This window comes from Parasteatoda tepidariorum, chromosome 1 (genome assembly GCF_043381705.1).
Source record: "Parasteatoda tepidariorum isolate YZ-2023 chromosome 1, CAS_Ptep_4.0, whole genome shotgun sequence".
NCBI lineage: Eukaryota > Metazoa > Arthropoda > Arachnida > Araneae > Theridiidae > Parasteatoda > Parasteatoda tepidariorum.
This window is the reverse complement of record NC_092204.1, coordinates 79,639,497-79,659,427: the sequence shown is the minus strand read 5'-3', so window position 1 is coordinate 79,659,427 and position 19,931 is coordinate 79,639,497. Positions and strand designations below refer to the sequence as shown.

The window sequence follows — 19,931 nt, the reverse complement described above, 5'->3', positions numbered from 1 at the left end:
ATACTATTTCTATACTCGGTTCAGCTAGAGCAAACAGCGGAAATAAAGTCATCTGCCACTTGACATTAGTTTCGGCTGATTAAGTTGTAACAAACTTTATATAAAGCTAGATTGTAACAAACAGCGTTAATATGAATAATAGAACAGAAGAAATCGTAGACTCAGTGAGGAATAGACAAAAGTAGGTAATGTCTGCGAAAAACAGCAAACTTTAATCTTTATTTCCTCTATCAGTTCTCTCTGAAAAATAAGTCGGAAGTAGTATTTTTAAAATAAAAAAGGAATTTTAGCTCTCAACAATCTTCTATTAAAATCATCACACTCTCCAATCGATCAAGGTAAAAAGAGGAGTACATATAGTATACACGTATATTACAGTTAGATTAAGACTTACATTTCCATTCATATTTAAGATTTATATTTCCATTTTCAAAGAAATTAAGAAAATATTAGGAGTTAAGCACTTACTTTTCAAATATGAACCCTATTCTCTTCTCAAATGCTTCAGACGTAGTTTTATATGTTCCCGTACATTCCGCAATAAAAATTTTATTTCAATATCAGTGACTTATTATACACATCCTTCTAACGCTTGGAATCTTCATAAGGATTCGAAGCTAAAACTTCACTGAGAAGAAATATTACCTCGGTTATACACCAACTTAGGTGTTTTTTGGTCTCCATTATTAAAATACTTATATTAAAGTTAATGTTCCTATGATAATTGTGAGATACAATACGCTGCTTCTGAGCATGCGCAGTATTGCTGAAGCTTGGGAAATAAGGTTTGCGTTTTCGTTAATGTAACGTAAACGTAACGCAAAAGCTGTCTAATATCTCTGACCTTAGAGATCGCATTGCTGCACAAACTAGAACAATTCTATGAAATATTGGGAATAGGGATTATGTACTTGAAGTAGAAACATCATCAATCGGAAGGTAATCGAAAAATGCTTAATTTTCCGAATGATCTACATCTTTAAGTATGGAGGTTAAAGTAACTCAACGTAGTAGAGACACTTCATTCAAGATGCTTTTTAGAAAGGCATTTGAAGTTTGATTAACATGCCGGATGAATTTAGGATTTTGTTTCCTACAACAGATGTCAAGCCTTATCTTGGGTGGGAAGTTCGCATTTGTTAGCTGTTTTAGAACAGGACACGACTTTTCAGAGAAATAAATTCAGAATTTTTTTTTTGATACTGGAGGATATATGAAACGATATCCAAACGATATCCAAAACGGGTTTCCGTTACATTTGCTGTGAAATATATGTTGGAGGAATATTTGTTTGTGTGATAACTATGTACAAAGTAGTCTTAATAACCGTGGATTAGGAAATGACCGAGCATGGTGTATGGGCTGTATTTATTCTGCGGGTTTCATCAAAAGTTAGATTTCGTGAGACTGACTGATAGTATTACTTTCTCTGGGATTATTAGGGATTCCTCCTAGAGTAGACAGCATTAGTCCACTTGTAGCAAACGCATAAGAGTGAGAACTCACAGGAATTGTTATCGTGGTTAACCTCGACAAAATGTTTTGGAATGCGCGAAACTTTGACATTCAAAACATCACCGTGGATTTAGGATATACGATTAAGCCGGGAAGTTGTGTCAAACCAGCTTAATTGAAAATAGTAACTAAGGTGTGCTGAAAATAACAAGATGTTTCGTAGAGTAAAGTTTTCTATCCCCTTGAATTCTAATCTTACAAACAACAGTGACATTTCGATATCGCAATTCTTCTTCTTTCATTTTCCCTGGATCATTAATGAATTCTTATTCTGATATAGCACCTCAAGAGGTGTTGAACTATTTATACAATGTAACAATAACTACAAATGAACGCATGGATGTGAATGCTTCTAGAAATTTGGCGTGTTTTTCTGATGAAATCTGTGTTTGAATTTAACGGCAGGGTAGCATTTTTAGAAATTACACCCCTTTAATTTGAAAAGGTTGTCATGTACTTTTAAAGAAGCATTTGAGATTGTAGGATTTGCTTGTGTAATGGTGTTGTATCGAGCGTAAAAGGGTGTCTTGATGGACTTACCGACAGTAGAAGCGCTGTTCAACCCTTGGCTAGCTGGCACAAAGTAAGGGACAATACTAGCACGAACATCCTTTACAAACTTTTACACCTCTGCAAATATTGTTGAATTCACGCACAATGGATACCTTGAAACGTAGATATATCAGGCAATGAAATGGCAGATAGTCTTGCCAAGGCAGCTGCAGCTGAGGCCACTGCGCCTCCAGTGTCTCTTACCTCCTCAGAGCTCTTCTTCATTGTTAAAACTAAAACTAAATCAGCCTGGCTTACTCCACCCAGTCACAATTGGTTACAGGGTACCGTAGCTGTTTGACAGCTGACAAAGACTGTCAGTCTTAAACCGCCATCACACGCCTCCGCTGTGGACACCCGAAATCACTGAGGTACTCTGGAGGAGAAAAGTGTTTTGCCCTCTGTACCAAGTGCTTTTCGGCCCAGGCATCCCCTGAACTTCTACTGGACTGCCTTAAAACAAGACCTTTTAAAAAGACCCTTACTTGTTTTAGACTTTTTTAAGGTGAACAAGCTCATGGATCTTGTCTAGCTAGGCTAGAAATGGGGATTTGAAAGAAGAAGAAGAAAGGGTTGATGGAAATATATATACATGTAAAGGGGTTGTGCTTTGGTGTGCAGAATTGAACACCTTGCTACTTTCATCCTTAGAAAATAAAACAAGTACCACTACCAGTGGCACCACCCATCAAGGAGTCCAACTAAGAAAAAAGCAAATAATAAATTGGTGCTGAAACTAATTTGATTTTGCAGTGTGTAAGAATTATTGATGATTGCTAGGCTAAGTTTTGACTATCTTTAGTCCGGTATGCTTGCAATGGAAATGGCATAAAATGTCAATATAAAGCCAAACTCTTCGGAAAATAAAAACCGTTTGTGATCTAATTTTCTAATATTCGAAAAATTACTCCAACCCTGTATTCGTTAAACTGCTAAAATGGGGAATTATCCATTGATATTAAAAAAATTTCATTTAGATTGGTATTGCGCAGTTTTTTTCTTTAAAAAAGTTTAAGACATATATTTTTTCAGATATATAAGCGGTTTGAACTTTCTAAAACCAAGATAACTCTTTACAGCAAGAAAGTGTACATTTTTAACTTTGCTTCTTGTTTAAGGCCCCCTTAAAAGCTTTTTTTTTTTTTTTTTTTTTTTTTTTTTTTGCATGTATACGGCATAAGTTTAAAATGTATTTTAAGGACTAAAATTTAGTTAATAATGTAATTATAAAGAAATGAATTTGAAATGCTTTAAGAAATTTATCATGTTCATGAAAAATTGGTTCTCCACCATTTTAAAGTGTCTGTCAATCAAAAAATAATTTTTACGTAAATTTATTTTGAACAATTTTGGCAAAGCAAAGTTGCAATTATGCACGATACATATTTAAGTCAAGTGATATAATTTTAGAGTTTCAATAAAATAATCAGAATGCAATTAAAAATCATAAGTGAATTTTTTTCATGTATATATTTACGTTTTACATACATATTATACAAAAATACAATTAGCTATTACAAACCAACCTTTTCTCTCTCATAGTCTTCAAATATATGCAATAACATAATTTCAAATAGCCTAAGTTATTTTCATGTGCGTGTTTCATTTTATAAATTCTGAGTCTTTTTCCTACCACTTATGTTTCAAAATGACCAACATTATCTTCAGTCTTTAAAAAGTTTCATAGTTGATCCTGCAAGTATAAAATATTTCAATTTTATCAACAAAAAAAATAGAGAGTGTTAAACATTTGAGTAACTTAGTAAAATAGTTATAACATATTTACATCCATTATTTAAACACAGATGCTTACTCTAGATTTGTGTTTTCTTTTTGAAATTCAAAATATTATTTTTTAAAACGTTATTTAACCAAATCATAATAATTCTAGAAATTAAACACAATTTATTGATAATAAACGATTAAAAGAGGCATGACAATTCCACAAAAAATAAAAACCTTGTATACTTTTAGTGTTAATAAAATGCTGATTATTATAATTTATTTTAAAGTGTGGACTTCTTTTTAGTGTTTAGAGTTAATTTTGAAATTATATACTATGTGAACACTGAAAAGCCTTAATAGGTGCATAAATGTTTCGGAAATTTTGTTTAATGTCTAGGTATAAAGTAATGGATCATATTTTGTTCAAAGTCATTTTCCAATTTAAAACCAATAGCCAGTGTATTTGGTAATTAATATGATTGGGTTTCATTACTGCAAGATTACATAGTTTTCATACATATTTTTCAATATTTTTGCATTAGGATTTCAATTAAATTTAGATATTTCATCCAACTAATTGGATGTCAGTCAGTTACCAATTTGTTGTAATTACTGACATTAATTTGTCCTAATGTTATTTTCGAATTCAAAAACTATATGCTGATATATTATTTGTTTGGTGATATCTATTCATTATTGAAGTGTATCTTGTTAAAAAAACTTTCTTATTGAATCGGTATAGCTAAGCTGACCAGACTCCTCCTAAAACCAGAGAGCTAGCAGCAAACTTTCAAAATAGACATTCGAATGCTCACCCCTAGATTTTCTAATTATTAAAAAAAAATAGTTCTGTTTGAGAATCTTTGCGCAGGAACTTTATTCTAAAAATCTGTAGAATCTAGTGATGTTATACACTTTTCAAGTTTTGTTGCTGTTTTGTTCTAAAGTGTCCTAGAAGTACTTTGGAAACTAAGTTCTGAAAGTAGCTTCATTTAATCGTTTAAATGTCGAATTTAGAAAGAATTAACCAAGTAGCTTAAAATTTTATAAATTTATTACAAAAAAGCATCTAAAAACGAAAAAGGAAATAGGTAAAAAAAAATAAGTTTAATTTTGACTATGTTCCATTTTTTAAATTTTACGCTACTTCTAGTACATGAATTTACCAAAAAAATTAAAAACAATATGAAATTTTTCGTTGCTTGGGTTGCTCTAAACATTCTTTGTAAAAAAATCATAATAAAGCTCCCTTTAGCATTTCTTACCTCTTGAGAAATTAGTTTTCCAGAAGAGCTGTCACTGTCTGTTGTATTTACATCATTTACTTCATTAAATGCAGTCTTATTTAATTTTTGTATTCCGGTGCCTAAAATATTTTAAATCACAGTAAGTAATGCTGCCATCTATGAACAAGATCTCATTCTAAAAGTATTATATTTCAGAATATTCTTTTACAACTCAAAATCTGCAGAAATAGATCATAAAGCGAATCAATAGATGGCGCTGCAATCTCGCATACATATTAAGACATCGAAATATTTCCTCATTGTCTCTCTATGTAATTTTTTTTTTAAAAAAGTCATTTAAATTGATTAAAGTCTTAATTCTTGTCTAAATTAATCATACATTTTGCATACAATGCAATGAGCAAATGAAAGAAAAATTTAAATAATTGTATATTATAGTATTGTATATTGCTCTTGTATTTTTTTAAAGATATTTTTTTTTTTTAATTTTGTTAAAAGCAAAAAATAAATAAATAAAATTGTGCATTATGCTGACATATATTTCGGAACAAAGTATGAAAATAATCGATTTTAAAAATAAAAGTAAGAAACAAAAACTGATTAAATTTTAAAAAAAAGAAGTTGAGTCAATTAAATTAAATAAAAATCTGTGGCAGGAATCAAGGTTTAAATTTTTGTAATCTGATTTTGATATTGAGTAAAATTGATTTGTATATAAAAATTATTAACAACTGTTTGCTTAATTTCGGGATACGCTTGAGGATATTTTTTTCCCTTTTAAAAATAATTTTCAGTTTTCCTCTACATGGATTAAGGGTTCATTTGTTTTCTGAATGGTAGAAAAGGCGATACATACATTTAACTTAAGATAATGCGTACTGAAGATAATAGAATTTGGGTGCCACAAACGCATATTTATAGTAGAAAATTAAAAATCATGATTAGATTATTTTTAGTAACATGCAATAATTTACTTATATAATATTATATTGTTTCTTTTGGCTTTGTACAAGCATAAATTAAACGGAATTATAGAAAAAGAAAGAAGAGAAAATGAAATTATTATATCCGAAATTATTGCCCTTATTATTGTTACGCACTCACGTTTGTACTTAATTAAAAAGTGTAAATGTGTAATTCTCGTCAATTTTGAGAGTTCAGTATGACATAACTATATAATCAAAAACTTATTTTTTCAAATGAAAAGGTTTGAAAGGGATATAATAACATTTACGAAGTTGCGATTGTGTAGATTTTGGCTATGAATTAGAAAGCTGCGCGTTTCAGATTTGAGGTAAAAAGCAGTTAACAAACTTATTCTGTTGGAGTAAATGAAAAAAAATGACACTCGTTTAAAGTTTTGTAACGACAAATAAGATACTTCAGCAACAAATATTTTTTGAATCGATAGCCTGGAGAACAAGTAATTGTTTAGAGATTGGTCATTGTTGTGGAGTGTCATGTTCAGAGAGAATGATATTTACAGGCAGCAAATTCGTAGTTTGGAAACTGATAATATTCTTTGAAGATCTGGATAAAGTCTTACAACAGCAACGACACAAAATGAGGATCGGTTTTTAGCAATAATGGCTAGAAGAAAATCATTATGCGCACCTTTTAAAATAGCTTATTTATAGCGCTACTGGCACCAGAGTTGTGACACAAATTGCTTGAAATAAGCTTAATTGTGTTGGGTTGTATACTGGAAAATCTATAGTTTATGTTTAGTTTTTTATGGTGCTACCGTGCAACTCATAAGACATGAGCATAGAGTCATCTCAAATAGATGTGTGTGGAGCAAATTGCTCTTAAACGAAGAATCTCGCTTCATTGTATAACCTGATAATTGTCATCGAATAATCATTGCTTTGTTAACTGTTAAAAATTCCTGAAGCTTATAAAAAGTACCTATGTGGAAACAATGCTAATGAACAGTTTGATAAAAATGGTCTCTTTCATAAAAGTGTCATTTATCATTATAATATTCCCAAACTCTCTATTTCTAAATTTGAAAGAGTGACCTATTAATGAATGCACCTTTCCCATTTGTTCTAGCAACTATGATTTTATTACATCAAGCTCAGGGAAAAAAATTAAATCGAGAATAAAAATGTTGACAAAAATATCAATTTTATTTTGAAATTGATACTGAAGTAATATGAAAATTAAGTTTATGTTCAAAATTGAAATTTGAGTGATTTAAAAAAGTTTTGTTTTAAGAAAATAAAGTAATTTGATTCCGACGCAAGCAATACAGTATTTTAAATCTATAGACATTATTTTTAAAAATAAAGATCAATCACATAAATGCTTTGTGTCCTGTTATTCTATACGCTTAACTCTATAAAAAGGAACACTTTATTTTGTAGCATCAAATGATTTTCTGAGACTCTTTACTTTAGTGAGAAATAAAAGACTATCCTAAAAGCAGTAAGACTTTGTAAGATCAGTATACTCCATGTAATGTAACCTAATATAAAGAAAATTCTTTAAATCCCTGGGATTTGATACTTCCCAAAAGACTTAAAGTAGTCTATTCAAAGAAATTCGACGAAGCTTCATTTAATTTAAGAACTTTTGAACTGTTGAAATGAAAATGTGTTTGCTAGGGTAATACATGTTTTTCAAAAAGTGAAAATTTTAAAATATGTACGACTTGCTTTAAGTTTATACCATCATACATACCAGTACAATTCTGATTACTGAATGAGATTTGATCGTTATGGTTCATAGATAGGAAATTTATGATTCATTTTAAATTTATACTATCACGGATATAATTCAGTTATCTGAATGAGTTTTGTCTGTTAATTTTCAATTTAAGCTAAAAGAGAAAAACAATTTATGATTAAGTTTAAATCATTGCAGATAAAATGCAAGTTCTTGAATGATGCTTGATTGCCTTGAGTTATCTCCTTGACGCAGATGAGACGACGGTGTTCCTCTTATGTATTTTTTTCTGACACTCTTATTCAAAACAAAAATATATATTTTGGTGTTTTTTAATCATAAAAAAGTAGTCTAACTGCTATTTAAAATCTGTTAGATTATCGAGAAAATATTTATAAGAAAAAATAAAGTCAAGAAAGAGTAACGCGAATTTTTTTTTAATTCATGTTAAAAATTTATCAACAATTCATTCTGAAAATTAAGGAAGTTTCAATGATGAATAACTATATCTCTTAGATCTAAATAACGTAAAATAAGTAACCTGATAAAAAGGAAATTCTTTAAATCCATAGGATTTGAAACTTCTCAAAAAAATTAAAGTAGTCTATTCAAAAAAATTCGACAAAGCTTCATTTAACTTAAGAACTAGAAATAAAAATGTGTTTGTGCTGGAAAAGCTTGTTTTTCAAATAGTGATAAATCTTAAAATATATGAGACTTATTCTAAATTTATACATCATACATACGAGTGCAATGCTGGTTATTGGAGGAGATTTAACAGTTATTATTAATTAAAATTTTCTGATAAGTTTTATAACATAGACAATTTATGATTTATTTTAAATTCGTACCACCAATGATAAAATTGAATTATTTAAATAAGGTTTGTTTTTCTGGTTAATTTCCAATTTGAGCTTAAAGAGAAAAACAATTTATGATTTATTTAAGTTTATACCATCACAGATAAAAGGCAAGTTATTAAGTGATGCTTAATTGTTATGACTTAAGCCTTTGATGCAGAAGGGACAATAGTACTTCTTTATATGTATATATATATATAAAGTAAAATCTTAATTATTAAGTTATAAAAAGCAGTCTAATAGTTACTAAAATAATCTGCTAGATTATCGGAATTATATTTATACTAAAGTATAAAACGCAAAAATAGTAGTTTTAATTTTTTTTCCATTTATCTTCAGAAAATTTATCAACAATTGATTTTGTAAAAGTGAAGAAATTTCAATGATAAATAACGGTTTATCTTAGACCTAAATAACTGCAAATAAGTACAAATTTGAAAACTTTTTATTTGAAAGTGAGCCATGTTTCGAAGATTCTACTTTTAACGCAGGAAAAATTGCCGGTGTTTTACGCTGTATTTCAGAAACAGTAATTATTAAAATGCTAAATATCATATTTTTCACTTATTTTGACATAAATTAATACAAAATGATGTGAAAAGTATTAAAAAAATGTTCAATAAAAATTCTCATCAAAGGGCTAATAATATTGATTAAGTTCTAGTACACACTCAAAACAAAAGGTAGTAGATAGAAATTTTGATTCGATAATTAAACTATGATATTAAATAATTAAATTTCAAGTCGAAATGTTAAACTGGCATAAATTATTTAAACACTAAAAGCTCGTTTAATAACAAAATACTGATATTTTGATAAACATAGATAAAAAAAACTTGAAATGCCATTATAAATAATTTATATAGTATCAGGAGAATGTATCAAGTAATTTTACAGTTATAAACTATCGGTGTTCTATTATTTCGATAAAAAAGTGCTAAATCAAGTTCGATCAATTTATTTGTGTTTTAATATAAAATTAAAAGTAAATTACAAGTATTTATTGTTATGAAATTTTAAAAAGCTTCCATGTCCACTTCGTATTTCTTACATAGTATCAAGATGCGAGGCTCTGATCTATTTTACAGCATGCAGTATAAATTTATAGAAGTAATAATTTCATTGCATTAGTTAATTTCATGTAATAAACACACTTCTTACATTAAAAGGTTTCGCATGCAAAACATATTTTTCTGACTTGAAATGAATTCAATTGAAATTATTTTAAATTCTTTCAAATCTGCACTATTAAAATGCTTGTTGCACTGAAAATATAATATTGTTTGAATATGTTTCAGATTTCAAAAAGTGTAAAGTTGAAACATATCATATAAAATTTTTATCTTTTTTCATTTATAAAATAAATTTATAGCTCGGGTTGACTCTTATCTAAGTATAATAACTCCATTCAAAGAAAGACGGTTTTTGCATTCAAAATAATTTCAATGAAATTTATAAGCTTTTGGTTAATTTTTAGGTTGCAATTTACTGTTTATGAGTGCTTTACATAATATTTTTTTATGTTTTAAATTGCAATGTGTAATTTAAAACATAAAAAAACAATGTGTTATTTTCTACTTGTTGTTATTCTGTGTTCTCTATTTACAATGCTTAAAAATAAACTGAAGTTAGATAAAACGATAAAAGCTAAATGTCTATATTTCAAACAGATTAAAAGAAACTAAATATTGAATAAATTAAAATCAGAATAATGGAAAATTTCCAGTTCCTTTCCATATTTTGAAGTTGCAGCATTTATATTAACCTATTTAATTCTAATATATTCAATCCCATGATTTAATTCCAATTGAGTAATTGAAACAGATTATTAAATTAATTCAAGTTTTAAAGGAATTAATTATTTATTAAAGTTATTTGAATGCGCACAGAAAGAAGTAAAGAACAACTAAAATGATCTGACAAACTATTGAAATTAGGTTAAAACGATTAAATTGCATTAGCAAACAATTTATATTAACTGAAAATGATTAAAATTCATTAGCAAACCACTAAAACTAATTACTAAATGAATGTTAAATAATCAAGTAACTGCTACGAAACGAAGTATATGGTCCAAACCTGTCTTAAATTTGACAAGTTTCCAGATGTTCGCTTGTCAAACCGGTAGTTGGGAACTACCTATCATTTGAATATTTGTTATGCTGGATGGAAGTGCCAGGAAATTTGCTTAGAAATCTCTGACAAGTATGAGCATAGAATGGCTATCCAGAAAATGGAACTTAGTGGGTTATTATTCGGGCATACACAGTAAATACTAGGAGTGGAATGACACTCATTTATTTCATAATAAACTTAGTGACTCTTCCAATTTAAGCCATGACACTATTGAAGGAGACAAATGCTTTTAAATTTCAAATGACTTGAGTCCATAAAATATATCACATTTTTTTCTCTTTTTTTTTAAAACTGGTCTTGTTTTGTTTGTCAGAAAGCATAAAATGTTCTTTTTTTCAAATAAAAACATTCGACTCATTATAGGCGCAAGCACTATTGGGACTTAAAGCATTGGGATGCAAGCACTATTGGGTGGGCAAGCACTATTGGCGCAAACATTATTGGCACTTTGTGTGTTATTTAATCTAAGGTGAACTCAGTGACTCTACTGATTCTCACGTAAACAAGTGATTATTCTTAATTTGAACAACTTGAAATAATTCCATGGAATATCTGCAACTGATACTAAAAAAAAATATCTGAAATTAATTGTTAAACATTGTATGTTTTTTAAAATGAAAAAAAGCTGATTAAGTTCAATAATATAACAAGCACAATTAACATTTGTGATATAATGGAAATCATTTTGCCCTTTGTGGAGTCAGTGACTCAAGTTGTTCCTGCTTAAATAAGGAAGAGAAATGCTTTTTGATTTAGAATTTCAAATAACTCAATTGAATTGCTCTAACTGATACTCAAAAAAACTATTTTTGCTTGTTAGGAATATATATGTCACGGCGAAAGACTGAAATCGGTGGTTGTTGACTTTCATCGGTGAATGTCGACAAACACCAAATACGTCGGTGAAAGATCGAATATTTCATTACATTCTTGTACATTCGGACCCTCACCGGTGTATGTCGACAATCACAGATATCCTTTGGTGAATGTCCGAAATATTTATTGCATTCGATTTGATATGAATTTATTCGTGGATATAATTACATTTATTCGATATTTTAGCCCTACACCGATGTTTTTTTAAGGTTAAGTGCCACTGCCCGGAATACATTTGCCCGGTATACCCTACACTGATGTTTTTTTAATTTTCACATTTACCTATCAATTTTCTCAATTAAGCATCAATGTATTGAAACTGATATAAGATCGTATTGAATTTAACTACAATGGTATTATTATAGCCCATTCTTAAAATTCAAAAAGAGCAAATAACAATTAATGAAATACATTGAAACCAAATAAATGAAATAAAATAAATATTTTTTGTTGTAAATTGCGTATTTAAGCAATTTATTAAAGATTCTCACAGTACCAGCATAGAAATATTTTCTGTTACAAAATACAGACAATATATAAGAAAAAGTTGTCCATAATAGAATCTCCTTAATAGAATTCATCATAATAGTTCTTGTTCATAATAGAATTTCCATTAAAAATTGGATAAAGCTTTTAAATAGTCATTTTGTAATATAAAATTCAAAACGAGATCGAAGTATTACATTATCTGCTAAATAGGGTTCGATACAATTTTCAAAAGCTCTACCTGTTATCATTAAAATACAATGCATTCAGAAAAATTTCTTTGAATTGTCCAATTATTTTATTTTAGTTCCATCACTGAAATCAAAGATCGGGACTGAGATTTTAAAGACACCATTTGAGACCAAAGTTAAAGATATGAAGCAAAACTGCGTTTCACGAAGCATTGTCTTTCAAATTTAACAATAAAGATGATACTTCTGAAATATTGGTGGAAAATATTTTGCTCGAAACAAAAGCAATTGACTCCCAATTTATATTGTTATAAAGTTCAATCAGAATTCACGAATTTTGGGAAATAAATTAATTTTCAATTATAAATTATTGTGAAAATTTCTGTTCACTTTGAAAATTAACTTTTTAAAGTTTAGTTAATATAGTTTAATTTACAAATATTTATATACGTTTGTTTACTGGAAAGATCGTATTGATTGTTTCATTTGTCATAGTTGAGTAAATAAATGAAACAACCTTTTCGTATTGTCATATAGTTGTTCGTACTTAAAAATGATTATTTTAAAATTTTCAAATGCTTCAAAATTATCATGACATTTACAGATTTTATTAGTTTATTTCAAGATTTTAGTTTAAATTTAAATATTTTATTCATAATAAAGATTTTATTTCCTATGTGTTAGTAGTTATTCTTCAACGTTACAAAAAAAAATATTTATAATCTCAGAGGTATATAAGGTTTAGAATGTAATTAATGTAATTTGTCTACTGTATAATCCCTGAATGTCTATTGGTAAATTGAGTTTTAATTTGGATTTATTTCTACTAAATATTCAATGTCGAAATTAAAAAAGAAAAAAAGAAAAAGACAATTTTTTTTCATTAATAAAAATATTGTATTTATTAACTAACAAATACGTTTAATAAGCGATGAAAGAAAAATAAATTGATTTTTCATAAAGAAGATACTTATTTTCTGATTTACAATACTTAGTTTTCAATATAGTTTGAAACTTTTTCGAAACGCAAGCATCATACAAATTAAACTTACCATCAAAATACTTTAGTTCTCTTTCATTTATGAGGTAATTAGGTTTATTTTGTTGTACTTTTCTTGTCAAAACAAAGATAATAACAATGGATAGTGTGGCAGCAAAACCTGCTATGAGCACAACGTCAAAATTGGAGTCACGATTTTCTGCAAAAATAAGAAAATAAAAGAAATATTAATTGACTATTAATGAAACTAAAAAGCTGCCAATAGGCTAAAGCAGTTGTAAAATTTGCTGTAGCTCTTCGAAACTTATATCAAATAATTTCATGTTTTGGTTTGGTAAAAAAGCTAAGTCTCAAAAAAAAACTTTGTATTCCATTAAGCAAGGTTTGTTTCTGCAATTAGAGTATCACCGTTCAACGGCAACACGCATAATTTAATATGATTTACATAATGTGCATTAACGTTGCATAAATTTCTGAAAGATAATTATTTTTTTTAATATTGTTCATTAACTTTGAACATAAGGAATCGGCTATATATTAGTTTTTTTATTAATGCTAATTATTATATAACTATTATGAATACTAATAAAAAAATGACATAATATTAATCTTAAAAATAATTCACATACAACATAAAACAGTGTATAAGACAAAAACGATCAAAAATACATATTTTTTTAATTCACTGTTTTATAAAAAATAGATTGATTAATTAATAATCTGGTTTATTCTTTAAAAATGCAAGTAGAATGATGAAGGGATTTAATAGGTTTTTAAAAATAGGTATTTAAAAATAAAGGAAATCGCAAGAAATTGGGTTTGGAGATATACAGTCATAGTGGGTGGGTCTAGCACTAAAAGTTTTTATTTTTTTGTTGTTATAACAACTTTTACTCTAACTCTACTCTATATTGAAACAAAACTCAAATAATGTAAGGAACATGAAAAATTATCATTTTTTATGTAGAGGTAAATTGATATTTGAGACATAATCAAGAGTGAAAAGGTTTTTGCGTTCCTTAAAAGAAGCACAAGCTTAGATAAATTCAGTCTGCTATTGATTTCTATGTATATAGATACAAAATGTTTCTTTTATAGAGTTTTAGAATAAATCTGATCATTTTATTACTTTAATAGACTTTTATGTTTCAAAAACTGATTAATGACTGTATAGTAAAGAAAGGGGGAAAAGTAAACTCAGAAGTCTAGACATATTAATGATTTATAGATATTTATCTCTGTTTTTCTTTTATTGTACTAAATTATATTTTAATCGGGATTCAATAACAAAGTCATTATAGCTAATGGTAGAGTTTTCTTGACAATTGGAATATTTAAAACATGAAATTACTTCTCATTTAAAAAATTAAATAGGCCTATTCTTTATAAACCGTAGTTTTTCTATTTTTGAGAATAAAGAAATATAAAGAATTGAATAAGTACAAATTTCAAGCAAATAAAAATAAAAATATCAACCTATGGTAATTGATTACACTATTTGCTATTCAATTAAATATTTAATACATTTTTGAATCGAATGCTACAATGCTATTTTTTTAATTTAATGGGTATTAATGATATCTATTAAAATGTAGTTTAAAATTCAGTAGTGATTTAAAACGCAATATTTTTTACAACAAACACAATATTATTATATATAAGGACTGAATAATGGAAAAACTGGTTGATGAAAGTGGTACATTATGGATAAAAGCGATGTAGATATTTTTTTTTTACACAGAACCAGAATTAAATTATCAAAATTTTTGAACGGAAATTATGTTAACTTTTATTTTTTGCAGTATAATAGATATATCACATGACTCTAATCAGTGAACAGTGAGTCAGTAAAAAAAATGTAGCGGAATTTTATGATGGTGTCTCTAATTTTGTTTCATTTTATTGATACAGCACCACGTAAAAATTTGCTCTTTTCCCGTTAAGTTTTTAAAAAGTTTTAAAACCCTGTTATAAATTGAATTAAACGTTAATGATCATTTAAATAATTTCAATTATACCGGAATTTTGCGTCATGCAAAAATTTAGCGTTAATAATTTTCTGCAAAATATTAGAATAATCTAAGATTATACAGCAATATGCACTTGAAAATAAACAATCACAAACGCATTTTTACTTCAATGCTATACATGTACACTATTCAGTCATTCGAGATTTGATTTTAATTAAAGAATTGTTTAATATAATTATATGCCGCCTTTTCAAATTCTTCTTAAACATTCGTGCGGGAAAGACGTGTCACACACGTCAAGATTCTATACAAGTTACTCTGAAATTTTCACAGAAAAGAAAAAGAAATCCGTCTTTTGTGTCTCTAAAATGGGAAATATAGTTCCGATTTTTATATAGCATTAAGCACTTAAGACCCTGCTGTGAGATGCAGTCAACTGCTTTGGCAATGGCATCTGAGAATATTTTTTGGGCCATAGACGAAAAACACTATGATTTTGGCAATGAAGTGTTTCGGAATTTCAAACTTTTATCTAGAATAAACTTTTATAGTATATATCTGCAAACAACATGAAAGGTGGCTTTGTGCTATTAAGGAAAAAAAAATTCCTTTTATAAAAAATGCGGCTTTACACTATTTCGCCTCAAGAGGCTGAAAAGGATATATAATCCCCAAAGTTATTCATTCAACTTTTGGAATTCCAATAATATTATCCACTGAATATTAATTTAAATAATTCAATATAATGCACAGATTAGACAAATGTTATTTAATAATTTTCGTAAAAATAAATTTAAAATTTACCTTTTAAAAACGTATATGTACAAGGTTCTTTCTGTTCTCCAATATCATTCTTCCCCCAGCATGTAATTTTAAAGCTCGTGTTTTTCCCTTTCACAATAGTGTGTGGAACTTGACCAGTGCTCCAGCTGTGATTGGTAGAAGAATTACGAATCATCCAATAAAATGTCACGTTCTCTGGATTCGATAGTAAATTGCAGGTCACGTTAGCGACAATTTTGTCCTGAAGGCTTTCTCCGTATTGCCTTGATATTTCAATCTCCCGACAGACTGGAGAATCTGAAAAAGGATTCATGACAAAAATATAAATTGCTTTTGAGGCAGCATTTTTGGTCTTCAACAAAACATCTAATTTAAAGCAATACATTTTTATTACGTGACTGACTGAAAGTACAACAATTCTATGTTTATTGAATGGTTTTATTTCAAGTAAACTAAAACCTCTCATTCCAGTTCACTTACTCCAATGTAAAATAACTATACTATGTATATGCAATGATACTTATAAGTCTGTTTATTTAATCTTCAACAAAATATACACTTTAAAATAAACATTTTTATTACGCGATTAATTCAATAAATTAAAACAATTGTATGAATAGTTTTATTTCTAGTAAGCAAAACTGTCTCATTCCAGTTTACTTTTCCTAATGTAAAGAGACTAAAAAGAACATAATTTAAAATAGGATTTTTTAACAAAATATTATTATATTCGAAAAAATTTATTGACACAAAGATGCCTTTGAGGCTGCATTTTTTCTCTTCAATAAAACATATAATTTAAAACAATACATTTTTATTGCGTGATTAACTCAGAAAAGTATAGCGATTCTATGTTTATTGAATAGTTTTATTTCTGGTAAAAACCCTTTCATTTCGGTTTACTTTTCTTAGTGTAAAGTAACTAAAAAGAGCATTATTTAAAATGTAAGTTTTCAATATTCAATTCATGAAATATTTTGGGTTATAATATTGTTTTTAATTCTGTATTTTTTGTTTTAAACAAATTATTTAGGCAAAAATAACACACTTGCTTATATGATGGATAGAAGAACGTTTTATTGAATAAATTTATTGTTTATTGTATGAATTTAGTGTTTATTGAATGAATTTAATGTTTATTGTATGCATTTAATGTTTATTGAATAAATTTAGTGTTCAATGAATGAATTTATTGTTTATTGAATGAATTTAAGTGTTTGTTGAATGAATATAATGTTAATGCTATTTTACTTTCTTTGTTTTAAATATCTAAAAAGAACATAATTTAAAATACGAATTTTTAATGAAAAGTTATTTTGTTCTATTAATGGAAAAATTAAAAGAGCAATAATAGTTAAAAAGGTGCAGGTAAAATAAAACTAATTAAAAGCAATACATTTTATTACGCAACTGACTTAAATTAGAATATTTCTATGGTTGTAGAAAATTTTAATTAGAAATAGGAAAATCATTTAATATATATAAAACTTAAATAAATTTAACTGCACAGTATAAAAGCAAAAGAAAAAACATAATAAAAACTACACATTTCGGTTATTAGGTGATAAAAACTGTTCATTTCTATTACCTCATTCATTCAATATTGACTCTATTAAATTTATTTGAAATAAGCGAACTAATTTTTGTACTATTAAGGTAAAGTTTTGCGTATTTTAAATAAATGAAATAATATGCTTTTATTTAATTAATAGTTGAAATCAAATAAGGTAGAAATGAAGAAGCATTTCTAAAAAATGAATTCAGATATCAAGGAATAAAAATGCTGTGCTCTATTTTTAGAATAAATATTTATTGCAATATATATTCGAAGATAAAATTCAAATAATAATATTTTACGATTTAGTATTTTGCACAAATATTTGGTATTAAATATCTTACGACAAAGCAAAATAAAATAAATATTATTGTTTTATTTAAAATAAATATTTTTAAAAGCATTAAAAAAAGTATTTTTTTAAAAATGCTCTCTTAAATTTTTAATATTATTTTTATGTAACGAATGCAGTGAACAAGAGATTCTATTAATAATATAAGTTTATTTAATAATTTCAATTTTAAATATTCCTATTAAGTACTATTAAGCATTGCACTCCTAGCATTATTTCTTTTAATCATTTTTTTGCTTGAAATTAAAAGAAATGATTGAATATATAAAATATAAATATTGTAAACATAAATATAAATAAAATATAATTAAACATGCAGTCAAAACCATAATACCTACTGTTGAACTATGTAATTGAAACCATTAAGCAATACGTGATAATTAGCATGGTAATGCATTATAAGAAATACATTTCTGTTGATAAATTTATACAGAACTCAACTATTTAAAAAATTCTGGTATAAGGCAAAAAGAAAAAAAGGCAAAAATATAAATATATAATTTTTTTTAATAATTGCAATTTGAAAAACAAAAACATATAAATATTGAAATTTTAGAAAAATTTTTATACCGATTAAATTTTTAACTAAAATAATTAAAAACTATGTTTATATCAGTACGTAAATTAGAAAACTTAATTAGAAAATTCTGTTACATTTATTTACGTATTAGTACACAGTATTCTGAAACATTAAAAATTCATTAAAAATTTTAATACAAGCATTTTGTACTCATCCTGAATCTCATGTTCTTTGAATCTATTGAACTTATAATAAACTTTTAATGCTCTAAAAGCTAATGAAAAAAGAAAACGCAGAGCATTCGCAATGCTGACATTTGTCACCTGTAAAAGAATTTGCGGTGATTAGATTCTTCATGTTAGGAATTTAAAATGAAACACTAACAAAAAACCATTTGGGAAATAAAAATTTAATGAACTGAAAAAGAAAAACATAATCCTCGCATCAAATAATTTTAAAAAATAACTGGCTAACTATTATAATAACTATGATTTAATGTCTTCAAAATTGTAATTGGTAACATCTGAAGTCTGAAAAGAGTTTAGTTTTGAAACTATTTATAATTTATCAGATTTATTGAAGTATTTTCATATATTTTATAATGATATCTATTGTAATAATGCCAGAAAAAAGATACAGACATTTCGTTCAATATCAGACAACTCATAATAAGAACAAATGAATCACATTTAGAAGGAGAACAGTATGTATCAAAACATATAGTGTACTTTTCTGACTTTAGTGACTGACTTTCGTGACTTTAGCGCTTAAAACTGTTCCATATATTTCTCAATACGAACCGTCCACTCTGCCATCGGGAAATATTTTCTGAGTTGTGCTCTTCATTGACTCCAACATTGGGATAAACATGGGTGATTTTAAAGGTTTTCTTATTCCTATAAGGCTAATGCGTTTTAACTTTAAACGTTGGAATAAAGCGGAGTTTCATTTCATAGACGCTTGATACAAGCACAGAGAATTGAATACTCGCTCAAGAAATTGATGAAGGTCTCAGAGCATAAAGCACTTGCCCCCCAGTGAGGCAATATTCAAATATATGATCCTGAATCGAATAATCGTATATTTGTATATTTACGGCTTATAATAACTGCTACTGTGCTGCCAAATATATACCTCTAGGAGGGCGAGTCATGATATAAAGTTTTCTTACAGCGTGAAGTTTTCCGATTCATGTAACGTAAATGTGGGTGATGTTCATTGAACGTTTTTGGCCTAACGTCTCATCTAGGAATAAGTCTGTATTATCGAACTGATTCCAAATTACAAGGCTATGGAGATAGAACTTGATGCAGCTAAAAATCTGATGTGAATTAACTGTTTAATGCCGGTGATAATAAGAAAGAAAATTTTTTTCCCCTCATTGTTTGGTTCAAGACTTCAAAGATGTGTGCAGTTTTGCTATATTCTGAACCAGAATAAGAGAATTGTTAGTATTGATAAAAAATGAATATATATATATATATATATAAATA

At 27.4% G+C, this 19,931-nt stretch overlaps 1 protein-coding gene across 1 annotated transcript in view; it reads right to left on the bottom strand.

The window, feature by feature from the left end:
- Nucleotides 1-3,507: 3,507 nt before the first annotated feature.
- Nucleotides 3,508-19,931, bottom strand: part of LOC107441083 (synaptogenesis protein syg-2) — a 75,472-nt gene continuing 59,048 nt past the window's right edge. The window contains exons 9-12 of the mRNA XM_016054226.4: nt 16,033-16,308; nt 13,311-13,457; nt 5,058-5,158; nt 3,508-3,760 (exon numbers count right to left, since the gene is read on the bottom strand). Of these exons, the coding sequence (XP_015909712.3) occupies nt 3,749-3,760; nt 5,058-5,158; nt 13,311-13,457; nt 16,033-16,308 (536 nt within the window). The 3' untranslated portion in view covers nt 3,508-3,748. The remainder of the gene's footprint in view (nt 3,761-5,057; nt 5,159-13,310; nt 13,458-16,032; nt 16,309-19,931) is intronic.